General features: G+C 49.0%; 6 protein-coding genes across 6 annotated transcripts; 4 read left to right on the forward strand and 2 right to left on the reverse strand.

Moving 5' to 3' along the window:
* Positions 1-1245: 1245 nt before the first annotated feature.
* EI90DRAFT_3279736 (DEAD-domain-containing protein) lies at positions 1246-3138 on the forward strand (the record flags this gene model as incomplete). Its single annotated transcript, XM_039066703.1, has 4 exons — positions 1246-1503; positions 1557-1651; positions 1701-2090; positions 2143-3138. 4 exons carry the CDS (start codon positions 1246-1248, stop codon positions 2840-2842), a joined length of 1443 nt encoding a protein of 480 aa, XP_038919996.1. The 3' UTR covers positions 2843-3138.
* Positions 2507-3838, reverse strand: EI90DRAFT_3279737 (mitotic spindle checkpoint protein MAD2; the record flags this gene model as incomplete). The annotated part of the gene is made up of 4 exons (XM_039066704.1): positions 2507-3238; positions 3311-3440; positions 3505-3635; positions 3750-3838. The coding sequence occupies 4 exons, from the start codon at positions 3836-3838 to the stop codon at positions 2965-2967; spliced, it is 624 nt and encodes a 207-aa protein (XP_038919997.1). The 3' UTR covers positions 2507-2964.
* Positions 3839-3917: 79 nt separating this feature from the next.
* EI90DRAFT_3043276 (williams-Beuren syndrome critical region protein 22) lies at positions 3918-5246 on the forward strand. The gene is made up of 5 exons (XM_039059246.1): positions 3918-3987; positions 4047-4084; positions 4138-4413; positions 4467-4914; positions 4969-5246. The coding sequence occupies exons 1-5, from the start codon at positions 3949-3951 to the stop codon at positions 5044-5046; spliced, it is 879 nt and encodes a 292-aa protein (XP_038919998.1). The 5' UTR covers positions 3918-3948; the 3' UTR covers positions 5047-5246.
* EI90DRAFT_3013724 (SOR/SNZ family-domain-containing protein) lies at positions 5238-7996 on the reverse strand (the record flags this gene model as incomplete). Its single annotated transcript, XM_039056690.1, has 17 exons — positions 5238-5277; positions 5334-5410; positions 5472-5513; positions 5573-5598; positions 5664-5834; positions 5860-6070; positions 6141-6314; positions 6359-6451; positions 6512-6589; positions 6692-6817; positions 6933-6950; positions 7131-7351; positions 7384-7433; positions 7484-7552; positions 7609-7674; positions 7735-7859; positions 7913-7996. 17 exons carry the CDS (start codon positions 7994-7996, stop codon positions 5238-5240), a joined length of 1671 nt encoding a protein of 556 aa, XP_038919999.1.
* A 417-nt stretch (positions 7997-8413) lies between these two features.
* Positions 8414-10923, forward strand: EI90DRAFT_2910021 (uncharacterized protein; the record flags this gene model as incomplete). Its single annotated transcript, XM_039054386.1, has 7 exons — positions 8414-8558; positions 8612-9386; positions 9442-9588; positions 9640-9694; positions 9760-9930; positions 9988-10637; positions 10689-10923. The coding sequence occupies 7 exons, from the start codon at positions 8414-8416 to the stop codon at positions 10921-10923; spliced, it is 2178 nt and encodes a 725-aa protein (XP_038920000.1).
* A 353-nt stretch (positions 10924-11276) lies between these two features.
* EI90DRAFT_3118961 (peptidase S24/S26A/S26B/S26C) lies at positions 11277-12122 on the forward strand (the record flags this gene model as incomplete). The annotated part of the gene is made up of 5 exons (XM_039063159.1): positions 11277-11343; positions 11399-11454; positions 11510-11560; positions 11636-12007; positions 12060-12122. 5 exons carry the CDS (start codon positions 11277-11279, stop codon positions 12120-12122), a joined length of 609 nt encoding a protein of 202 aa, XP_038920001.1.
* Between the last annotated feature and the right edge of the window lie 74 nt (positions 12123-12196).

The following is a 12196-nucleotide window of genomic DNA, read 5'->3' on the forward strand; positions in this document are numbered from 1 at the left end:
GCTAGAGCGATTCCGCTTGGCAGCCTGAACAACAATCTACATATTCGCTACTCGATCTACCTGCTCAATTGTTTGGACACAATGGAGTTGTGATGACTTGCAATCACTTTTCTTGATCCCAGAGCCTGTCTCCGATACGTGCAGCTCACTCATTGCCTGTGGGCATCGTGAACTGATCACTAGGTCTTTTGATACCCCCATGCTTGGCGCATGTACTTCCCTCCCTTTCTCTGGTTTTGAATGTCCGCGATTTGCGTATCATACCCATGTAAACATCTAGCTAACGGTGTGCCGACCCCCTTGGATTCAAATATATGACGAGTTGCGTAACCTGAATGGTAGGGACCTGGTTTTTGCGCTTGTGGCTCAGCGAATTCTTGGTCTGGTCTGCCCGTGAAGCCAATGATTTTTTTTTGGATCATTGCCTTCGATCTAACTCCACAGGTTACATCCAATTCCAGAGGCCTGACTTCCATTTGTGAAGGATTTGCGCTCGAATCACTGCGACGCCACTCAGAATGGCGAAAAGTCCAGCAGACCAGCGCGTGTGCGGGTTACAGCCAAATATAGAGCTTAGAACTCAAGCATTGCCGCCTACAGCCTTTCGTCTCCCCGTTCCACTGCGCCTGGGACCGCCCATCACTCAGACTGCCGGCCATCCCTACTTGAAGGATCCCAACGATTTCGTCCTTTCACTGATAATTTTAGATGGCCACCCAGCAGTGAGCCGCAGCGCGCAAGGAGAACAGAGAAATGTAGCTAGCTATGTATGTTACATGCACAGGGTACAGATCAATATTTGAAAGGTGTCCCAAACAGAATAATTTCGGAAATACTTATAATAGGCGGAGGGCTCTTTTTTGCTTCAGATATTATTCACACTCATATAAGCCTTTGACACGAGCCTCCAGTTAGGCAGAATTCTGCCAAACCGGAGGTTCGTTCCACCTTGTAACCAATGTCAAAGGCTTGGTGGATGCATGATGCTGGCTACTTCACTGGACTGTATTTTCGGAATTGTTCGGTTTGGGACGCTTGTTAAATTAATTTATACCCTATGTGGCGGCTGCATTTCCCTACTTCGGCGCTGTCCAACGCAGGTTGGATCATGGAGATTGGTTAAGAATTGGGTGAGCAATGGCACAAACTCTGGGACGCGATTTTTTGAATTACGGAGTTTGCCCGGAACTTCGCATGGCTTCGGGAATACCCGGCTTAGTTCCAAATTTTGCGATAACTTTGAGGATGCCTTCACCTTTAGAGGCCTCCACGTCTGCTAGCCCATCGCCTAAATCTGCGAGTGACCATGAGGATGGTGCTACACAGGAACCCGAGGAAACAGAGACTTCCGCACACTCTGCCACAACTTTTGAAGACCTTGGAGTCATTCCACCATTGCTTGAGGCTTTGAAAGGACTGAAGTTCACACAACCTACGGAAATTCAGGCTAAAGCAATACCTTCGGCATTGAGTGGGAAGGATATCATTGGTGTAGCAGAGACTGTGTGTGTGGATTTTGAGCTTCAATGGGCACCTCACCGACTGTTCCCCTCTAGGGTTCTGGAAAAACCGCAGCCTTTGCGCTTCCTATCTTGCAGAAGCTTTGGGATAATCCCAAACCATACTTCGCATGTGTCCTCGCCCCCACGCGGTGAGTGCACGTCAGACACACCCCTACTCTTCTCTTACCGTTGTCGTAGCGAACTTGCGTACCAGATCTCGAATCAGTTTGAGGCCCTTGGTTCCGCCATAGGTGTTCGCTGTGCTGTCATTATTGGCGGTATGGACATAATGGAACAGAGTATTTCCCTGACAAAACGGCCGCATATCATAATTGCCACACCAGGACGCCTTCAGGATCATTTGGAAGGCCGAACAAAGGGGTTTTCGTTGCGATCACTCCAGTATCTCGTCCTCGATGAAGCAGACAGACTCTTGGATCTGGATTTTGGACCCATTATCGAGAAGCTAGTCGTGTCACTTCCGATGGAGCGGCACACTTTCCTTTTTTCGGCAACGATGACGACCAAAGTTGCAAAGCTGCAGCATGCATGCCTGAGAAATCCCATGCGCATCGAGGCCTCTACAAAGTTCGTAATCAAGTCTCCCTTATTTTATTCCCGTCAACTGAATGACGCCCAGGTATCAGACAGCATCAAACCTTATTCAACACTACTTATTCATCCCCTTCGCACAAAAAGATGTGCATCTCGTTTATCTACTTACTACGCTTGCGAAAAGTCCTATTATTGTCTTCACAAGAACTGTTCACGACACTCAGCGGTTATCTCTGCTAGTTCGAAGTCTTGGGTTGTCTGCGATACCCATTCATGGTCAACTCGATCAAGCCGCGCGTCTCGCCGCTCTAACAAAATTCCGTTCTGGGGGAAGGAACGTCCTCTTTGCCACGGACGTGGCGTCTCGTGGTATTGACATTCCGTCAGTCGACTTTGTTTTCAACTATGACATTCCACAGCATTCTAAGGACTACGTGCACCGAGTGGGGCGGACAGCGAGAGCAGGACGTGCTGGAAAGAGTATCACCTTCGTGAGCCAATACGATGTAGAGCTGTTACAGCGAATCGAAAGTGTCACTGGGAAGAAAATGACTGAATGGGTTGTAGATAAGGATGAGGTAGCCGCCTTGAGGGAACGAGTGGGCGAGGCTCAGCGGGCAGTGACAAAGCAGATGAAGGAGGAAAAGGAGGAGGGGAAGGGAGGGGGAAAAGGAGGTCGGAAGAGGAAACGGGAGAGTAAGCGGGATGCAATGGACCGCGATGATGATCAACACGAAGCGGGATTGCCGAACGCCAAGAAGGTATTCAGAAAGCGTAAATATTGATTGTGAATCAGCCATTTTATCATTGAGGTATCGATCTTTTACAATGCCTGAGTGTATTTCCTGGTTGAGTTGCCATACGATGCAAGTGGAGAACACAAAACGTAACATGGCCCGATCACGTTTCAGCCTTCATAACGGTACGCCACCATGGCATCTATCCTATGCAAGCTCGTATCGAAGCTCTTGAGCTTAACTGTCTGCGTCTTTCCAGCCTCAATCAGGTGGCCATGAGTGTCACGCCATTCTTCGACGGGAACTTCAGCATTTTCTTCGGTATAGGCCAGGATGTCGAAAATACATGGGTCGGATAAGGTGGGCATGTACGCATTTGACCCGACGATTTGCTTTAGGATGGCACGGATCTCTGCCCTGATCTCCTTCTCGGGTTTTGCGGGTCTAATAGGAAGCATGTCGGACTCAATAAGATCGTTCAAAGACTGGATCGTCAACGAAGCCCGGGTAACTCACACAGAACCATCTTCTCCTATTTCAGGCTTCGTTATGTGTATGTCGAACTCCCATCTCTCTAGGACAACTCTCGATGCTGCATTGAGGACAACAAGCACGAGCTTATTGATTTTCTTGTTCATGAGCCACTCTGAATAGGTGCGCAGAATAATCAGCTATAGGCTGGAGTCATTCCCCCAAACAATGACACGAACTCTCTACCTGCTTCAAAATATTGGATAAATAAGCTTCTAAATTTGGGTCCTCTGTGAGTAATACTGGCTGGCCATACTTCTTGACGGTATGGAAGTCATCAGCAGGATAAATCCCTCGATGGTAGAGAATACTGCATGGCTCCTGTGAGGAAAACGCGTGGCGCGTGGAACGACCAAAATTCACACCTGATGAATTTCAGCCACACGAGTTACTTATAAATGCAACAATGACAGGGGATACGAACCTGTTGATTGCGAAGTTGAAGAACTCGGTGACAATTTGTGTTGACCCTTTTAGCGTGATGGAGTTTCTCGTCGCTTGTTTTTGAGCCATTCTCTTATCGACGTCCAGAACACGCGATATTTGACAAGCTCAGGTTGTGGCTTGTTGGCGGTTGTTTAGTCGGGGAGCGCGCACAATCACGTGTTAGGAATTTTGACAAAATGTCCACCCGACCTGAGCTCAAAGCACCTCCAGAGATTGTGAGATCATCCTGGCCCCCAAAGGGCTTTCATGTTCTAGGGCTAACTATATCCAACAGTACTACGACGATGCCATCGCCAAAAAATACACGACGAAGTAAGTTTTTGGCATCTACTTCCATGCGTTTAATTGGATTTATATCCATGCAGCACTCGCAATCAACAGATCCAGGCGCAGATGACAGATAGGGCTCTGGAACTTTTAAATCTTTCCCGCGGGAAGCCTGCATTGCTTCTTGATATTGGATGTGGCTCTGGACTCAGTGGGGAAATACTAGAAGAGGAAGGCCACATTTGGGTTGGCATGGATATCTCCCCCAGCATGCTTCAGGTTGCGCTGGAGCGTGAAGTCGAAGGCGATCTGTTTCTCCAAGATATAGGTCAAGGTCTTGGCTTTCGCCCGGGAAGCTTCGATGGAGCCATCAGGTCAGCATCGTCTTGGACAGTTTCACGATGAAAATGTTCACAGTGCTGCGCAGTATCTCGGTGCTCCAATGGCTATGCAATGCCGAAACATCTTCTCCCACCATGTCTCCTCCCTTCCGGCTTAGACGTTTCTTTACTTCTTTACATGCGTCACTCTGTGGAGGCTCTCGCGCTGTTTTCCAATTCTATCCACAATCTGACGACCAAGTTGAGCTTATTATGAGCATCGCCATGAAGTGCGGTTTCCGCGGCGGTCTTGTTGTCGATTATCCAAATTCGAAAAAAGCCAAGAAGTTCTTCCTGTGTTTATTCACGGGTGGCACAAATTCAAATGCCCATGTGGAATTACCCAAGGGGCTGACCGGCGAGGAAGGGCCGGGGTATGAAGATGCTACCCACAAAGAGGTTATCTTTGAGAAGCAGCGTGCTAGGACGAAGGAGCGCGGGAAAAGGAAGGGACCCAAGGAGACAGCGAAGGAATGGATTCTTCGGAAAAAAGAGGTACGTTGTCCTTGTTTTCCGAGGCTCTTTATTGTTTATCAGTGTGTCCTATAGCTCTATCGACGACGAGGGAAGGAGGGTGTACCAACAAACTCCAAATTTACTGGACGGAAGCGAGGGCCCAAATTCTAGATTCCCGCCATTACATTTAGTTCATTCGTTTTTGTACTCGTGCTTTATGTTAATCCGTACTTAATGTTAACCAAAGTGTCTGGAAATTGGTTCACCACAGTCTAATCAAATCCTGGATGCCGGTAGGCCTTGTGGCACGAAGTGATCCTACCTCAAGTCACCCAGACAAATCACCTGCTACAACCGTAATATTACCGCCCCGCAAACCGTCCACCTCTCAAATTGTCGTCACTACACACGTTGAAAAGTCAGCATACCCCACCATTGGTGCGCGCATCACCACTCACATGGTAAGCCCTACCATAGCCTCTCCAAGGTCTTCCGAGACTTCAGCTAGTACCTTGGGATCGTTATAATGGGTGACCTATGCAAGTGAGAATGTGGTTGAGTCTACCCATAACTTTTCTCCTAAATACCACACATACTGCCTGAACTATGGCGCGAGCGCGCTTAGCTGGGTCGCCTGACTGGAAAGAAACACACAAAGTGAGATGACATCAGTTGACTAGATCCTCATCCGCCTCACCAAAAAGATACCAGATCCAACGAACACTGCCAAACATTCAAAAATTTTTATCGACGCTGTCAGCTTGAACACTTCATAGCTTCTTGCTCACCTCCGTCACATCCCAATTGCATCATCATGGCGGCGTCTGCAGGGGTGGCGACTCCCCCTGCCGCAAAGCTCACCACAGGTAGTCTTCCTAGCCTGGCAGTCTCCTTTAGTAGCTCGTACGGCGCACCAATTTCTTTCGCATAAGAGTAGAGCTCTTCAGGGGACAGCGAGGCTGCACGACGAATAGCCTTGCTCACGGAACGCGCGTGGCGGACCGCCTATGGAAAGCTCTCTGTACGGAGTGAGATAAAGTAATAAAGTGGCGCTTGCCTCCAGAACATTCCCCGTCCCCGCTTCTCCCTTGGTGCGAATCATTGCTGCTCCCTCGGAAATGCGTCTTAAAGCCTCACCCAAACTAGTAGCGCCACAGACGAAAGGAATGCGAAAATCGTGCTTATTGATATGATGCTGATGACCACAAGTGTTCAGAAGCAACGCCCCGGTCAAGTTGCGTTGGATTATGGACAAAGGGACAGACCTCTTCGTCAGCAGGGGTGAGCACTTCGGACTCGTCGATATAGTCGGCTCCAATAGCCTGGATAATTTGGGCTTCCACGAAGTGACCGATCCGGACTTTGGCCATCACAGGAATCGTGACAGCTTCGATGATTTCCTTTATGAGCTTAGGGTCGCTCTGGTGGATGACAGAATACTGCGTTGAGCGGAATCATGTTGGGACAATGTTTCCAAACGTACCATACGCGCAACACCACCAGTAGCCCGAATATCCGCTGGGACACGCTCCAATGCCATCACGGCACAAGCGCCTGCTTCTTCCGCAATACGAGCCTGGGTACATGGCCGTTCAATTGGTTGTAGTTCATTGTTGAGGGAAGCAAAAGTACTCACTTGCTGGGCATTGACGACGTCCATAATGACACCCCCCTTATTTTCCCGAAGACGATTAGCTGCCAATACGAGACAATGCTATATAGGCAGACCTTGAGCATCTGAGCAAGCCCAGCTTTAACCTAATGTAATAAAATCTATCAGCCATCGAAGGCTAAGGGAGAAATATGTAGTACCTACATTGAAGGTCCCATTCGTGTTGTTGCTCGGCCCATTCACTGTCTCGTGCGGAGCGGATCCATTCCGTTGGGCCTTGATAGAAGCAAGTGTGGGGACAATCGATGCAGCCGAGCCCTCGCGGATAGCCTGTTCATCAAGGGATAAAGTCTATCCATGTTGCGGACGGTTCGACGGCGATTAGAAGAAACGAGGGAAGAATGATCGATCATTTGGATCGGTGCCTCTATGCGCATCGACTCACCATTGTGAACTCAGGGGGCTAACGCAATCTTCTCGAATAATATTAAGATAAGCTAGACAGGTGAAGGGGGATACGATGAAAAGTTAATGCGGGACTTTTAGATCGGACTAGGCTTTGAAAATTTTCGCATCATGACTCGGTTAGATTCCATGGTGTGACATTACAGGTCACGGGGGGACGAATCTGGTGACTACATACGAGAAAGTACAAGGCGGATTGGTATGTACATGCCAGGACCGGGAGATCCCAGTTCAAAGTGAAAATAATCCAGACTAGCCGCGTCTTTCCCCCAGACGGGATTTCCCAATTCTTGGCGGCGACCTTCGCTTGGGACCTCCGAACGGGTAGGTGGCCTTGATGTAACTGACCACGCGAGGGTGAGAACCGGCGAAAGCCCCGATTGATTGGGATGGTAGGACCTACCGAATGCGGGGCGGAGCTTTAACGTCACGTTTTGCCTTCATAGCGCCCCCGTTCGCAAAGGGCACAGGATCACCACCGCTACAAGCCAGATTAGAAATATGTCTGCATGCAAGAGGAAAATCTCTTACTTCGCCATTGTGGGGTTGGTGTCTGGGAGTTGCCGCTTGTTCTGACCTCCAGGAACGGCTGACTCATCACTAGATGTCATAGTCAATGTTGGCCTATGGCGCAGAAATCCCGGCGGGACCCTTACATGGTAAGATCAGTCTCCATTGCCAGCCACTTTCTTGCACCACTATCCCTGAGCATCACGCCGCCACTATTTGCGATAATAGTGGTTAATATCGACAAGACCTATACGAGAAGAAAGTTCACTAACGGTGACTCGATGTCGGTGATGGACGTCTCGGGAATCCGTCTCTGGATGAATTTCACGCCACGCTCTACTGCGGGCACATCGAGAGTCCTGACCAGAATGGATCCGGACGCTTCATCTTTGCGCTCCTATAAAGAACTGAACAATTGATATCTGAAGAATAAGGACCTCATGTGCCTACTTGAAGCGGAAGAGGAAGGTTGGGAGCAGCAAACGAACTTCCGACCAGCAGAGCGACTAGACTAAATATCTTGAGCGAGACCATTGTTCAACAGGAAGGAGGCTAGAGCGCTTCTGAACGGGGATGAATGTCGTTAAATGAAGAGCGTCAAGCCGTAGAAGACCGCGCCGCGGTCCTTAGAAGTATCGATAAGAGAAAAAACCACCACCACCAGGGGGAGGAAAGGGTTTGGGCGAGATGGGATCGTTGTCTGCGCCTTTATACGCCTCCAGTGAGGTAGCGAAGGAGACCAATAGCTATTCATTCCGATCTCCAGCGAGCAACCATCACCCTAAAGCTTAACTCATCATTGCTGCGCTCACAACTCACAGCTATGTTGGCTTGTCAACGTTGCGGTAACTGACATAGAAGCCACTCATCAGTGCAACTGGATGATTTGGACACTTGACAGCGTGATCGTGGGAAAGTAATGCTGAAGAGTTGTGGCCCTCGCTTTCCAAAATGTCATCGGATCCCCGCTTTGCTCGCCTGAAAACCGACCCACGGTTCAAAAGGCCCAATAAGGCGAAGTTTAAAGTTGTCATCGATGAACGGTTCAAAGGTATCTTTAATGATGAAGATCACAAACAAAAGAAGAAAGGAAAAGGTTAGCCAGTCCCCACACTTATGCTGCAATAGTCAAATTTGTATTCGCTTCAGCAATTGTGGACAAGTATGGAAGACCGGTATCAAGAAACAAGAAGAGAGATGACATGAGGCAGTTTTACAAGCTGCGAAAAGTTAAGGGAAGCAAAGAGGAGGACGAAGGTGCCACGACGAGTGAACCAGCGGACTACGCTCGCGGTATAGCCCTCATGGAGAGCTCCGACGAAGACGACTTCCGAGTCCAGCCTACACCGGGACCTGATGAACCAGACTCAGAAGAGGAGCTACCTGATGAGGTTAGGCTTGGCCCAGCGTCATCCCGATCAAAGCACCCCATCTCTCCTAAAGGCAGCGGGGAAGGCAGTGACGATGAGTTACCGGAAGTTGACCTGGATGAAACCGAATATGCAGACTTGGATGCACAAGCGTTGGCCTACTCAAAATCGAGAGCTGCTGACGAAGAACCCAATTCCCAAACTGTCCAAAAGACTTCCCGCCTCGCTCTTGTCAATATCGATTGGGATCATGTCCGTTCTAGCGACTTGTTCAGAATATTCAATTCAGTCGTCTCACAGTATGCCGCCTCCTCTTCTCGGCACGCAGCCCGCGTGGAACGAGTTCGAGTATATCCCTCCGAATTTGGGAAGGAACGAATTATGAAAGAGGAGCAAGAAGGGCCACCGCCAGAGTTGTTCAAGAAGCGTGCAGATGAACTTCAGGAACCAGAAGATGTGAACGCTGAAAACATCTATGAAATTGGGGATGCAGATAAAGGCGAAGGCGAATATGATAACGAGGCGGTGCGAAGATATCAGTTACAACGGTTACGGTATGTGCGGATTCCTTGATCTGTCCATCTCTATTGACATTTGCTCATCCCCAAGGTATTATTATGCTATCGGAGAGTTTGATTCCCCTTCCACTGCTCAGCATGTTTATGAGCAGCTTGACGGCACAGAGCTGGAAAGATCGGCCAACATCTTCGATATGAGCTATGTTCCGGATGATCTGGTGTTTGACAACGATTTTCGGTGAGCGAGATTTCAGTACATGGTGATATCGGCACTCAGTTCGCTCTGTAGGGATGAGTGCACAGAAGAACCTTCAGTGCTGAGAAAATTGGATTTTTCTACCGATGTATGTCATTCATTCTAAGTCTGTCCGTTTCGCTCCATTAAACACTGATTCCCGTGATATACCAGGCTTTACGGCATTCCAAGGTCAGGCTTACATGGGATGGCGATGACCCCGATCGGGTTATGCTCACGCGCCGAAGATTGACTAAACAAGAAATTGAAGAGCAAGACTTCCGTGCCTTCATCGCTTCAAGTTCATCGAGTGAAGACTCAGAGGCTGAACCGGATGGGAATGTCGTCACCAATGCAGGGAATCCAGACACTTCTCCAGACGAATTGGGAAACAAGCCGAAGTCGAAGAAAGCAAAACACTCAGCTTCGGCTCTGCGGGCGCTCCTTCTTGATCCATCAAACGTTGACGAACTTCCTGAAGGATGGGGTGACAATGCGTATTCCAACAAAGACGAAATAAGTGTTACTTTTGCCCCGGGGCTTTCGGCAAGTGCCAATGTCAACAGTGATGAAGCCAGCCAGACTACACTAGAACGCTATATGCGTCGTCAACGCGAAAAGAAGGCCGAAAGAAGGGCGATGAGAGGTGCCATGCGGGCTGCTGACATCGAAGGAGCCCCCGGGTCAAAGGCTGTGGAAGGTGATGACTTCTTTGGGGACGAAGCGAACAGTGACGACGCGAAATACGAGACCTCGAACATTAAGGGCAACGAGCGCTCTTTTGCGACATCTAAGGATAGCGACGACGCAGTTCCAGAATCTCTCCAGGATGCTGAACAGTTGGTGGATGACGACGATCACAAGCATTTCAGTATGAAGGACGTCCTTGAGGCCGAGAAGAACGCGAAGCGGAAGAAGAAATTCAAGAAGCGCGGACACAAAACGGAGCGCGAACTCGAGGTTGGGGAAGAGTTTGTGATAGATGTCAAGGATGATCGTTTCAAGGCTCTGCATGACGAGACTGAGTTTGCAATTGACCCAACAAATCCTCAGTAAGTCCCCAGTAGTTCACTTCGATGCAGTGCTGAGTCGCGAATCACCAGGTTCAAACCTACTGGAGCAATGAAAGCCCTACTTCAGGAACGAGCGGAGCGTCAAAAGCAAAAACAAAAGAATCGTGATGTTGCTCCAGGTGAAGAACGAAAGTCCAGAAAACCTTCATATCCCCACCATGATTATGGAAATGACGTCCAGTCACTGGTAGAGAGCGTGAAACGGAAGAGCTCTGCTACTGCCAGCGGTCCCCGAGAAGGATACCCGAAACGGCGGAAGCTTTGAGCCCAGCCCAACCAGCAACTCTTCGTGCTTTCCCTATATTACAGTATTTCAAAGCGCGCCGGTACGACTGCCCAAGTTCATCACTTGACATAATTGGCCTTTCCATGTGCAATAATCTGTCCCCACAGTTCTTTAGGATGTCTATGAACTGGATTTTTTGGCTGACGAGAGAATCCCTCTATCTAATATTACGAAGTCATAGAGGCTGGAGTCCTTGCCTAGAGAATTCCATGGATCAACAAGTACCATTTCACCCGACCAGTAAAGCTCAGTGTTAGAGATTAGACATAGACACAACGTTGATTCAATTCTCTGCATAAGCCGAGCACTATGCTGCGTGCAATAATAAATCAATGGCAGGTGTCCGCCGACTTCGTTTCCCGCCACCTTCGGCGCTTGCCGGAGCGATGCCTTCTCAAGGTATTCGTCCAGGTCCCGCTCGTCCAGATCATTATTTGAGAAGCATCCGTTTCAGGTCGTTTCCGCACTCTTCTAGCACGCCTGCGGGGCCCCCACGGTGCACTGCTAAACGTATGGATGACTCTTGCTTTGCAATACTACTTTGCTCACGTTCTGCTCCTTTTAGACGTTTATTATATGGCATCTATTTACCACGCACGTCGGATCGTTGAAAGCTGTACGTCGCGTCTACGATATTGCATTATAAATAAGAGCGTCAAGAAAACCTCAATCGTTTCCGCCATCCTCCTAGACTCAAGGTCCCTCGATGCTCCCCACATTACGTTCCTCAGGTGACTGGATACTCGTCGACCGTGTGTCTCATCGACTTTGCACCGATCCATTATCTGGAATCGAGAGGGGCACGCTAGTCACTTATATATCTCCTGTGGACCGCAGCCGTCATGTCTGCAAGCGCTTGATTGGACTTCCGGGAGATATTGTCGAAGTTGAAGTCGCAACTGAGGACGAATTTGGATTGGAAGAACGTAGAGCAATGCACACTGTTGTTCCACAGGGTCATTTCTGGACACAGGGAGACAACAAATCTGCCACTCTCGACTCCAACTCATATGGGCCAGTCCCATATGGACTATTTACAGGCCAAGTTCGCAGGATCATTTCTGTACGTCATTTCAAGACGGTACATTGCCTTTTGTGTGAAATTATTTCTCTAGTTCTGGCCGCCGAGTATACGACGCGTGGAAACCGTGAGCTTCATAAACACGGAAGCAAGATGACGCGGCATCATGAAGCAAGGCTCTGACGTCGAATCTTTACTGGAACCACAGAACGATGAAACGTTCTTGGTCCA

The sequence above is a fragment of the Cantharellus anzutake genome (assembly GCF_015039405.1).
Source record: "Cantharellus anzutake strain C23 chromosome Unknown EI90scaffold_9, whole genome shotgun sequence".
Classification (NCBI taxonomy): Eukaryota; Fungi; Basidiomycota; class Agaricomycetes; order Cantharellales; family Hydnaceae; genus Cantharellus; species Cantharellus anzutake.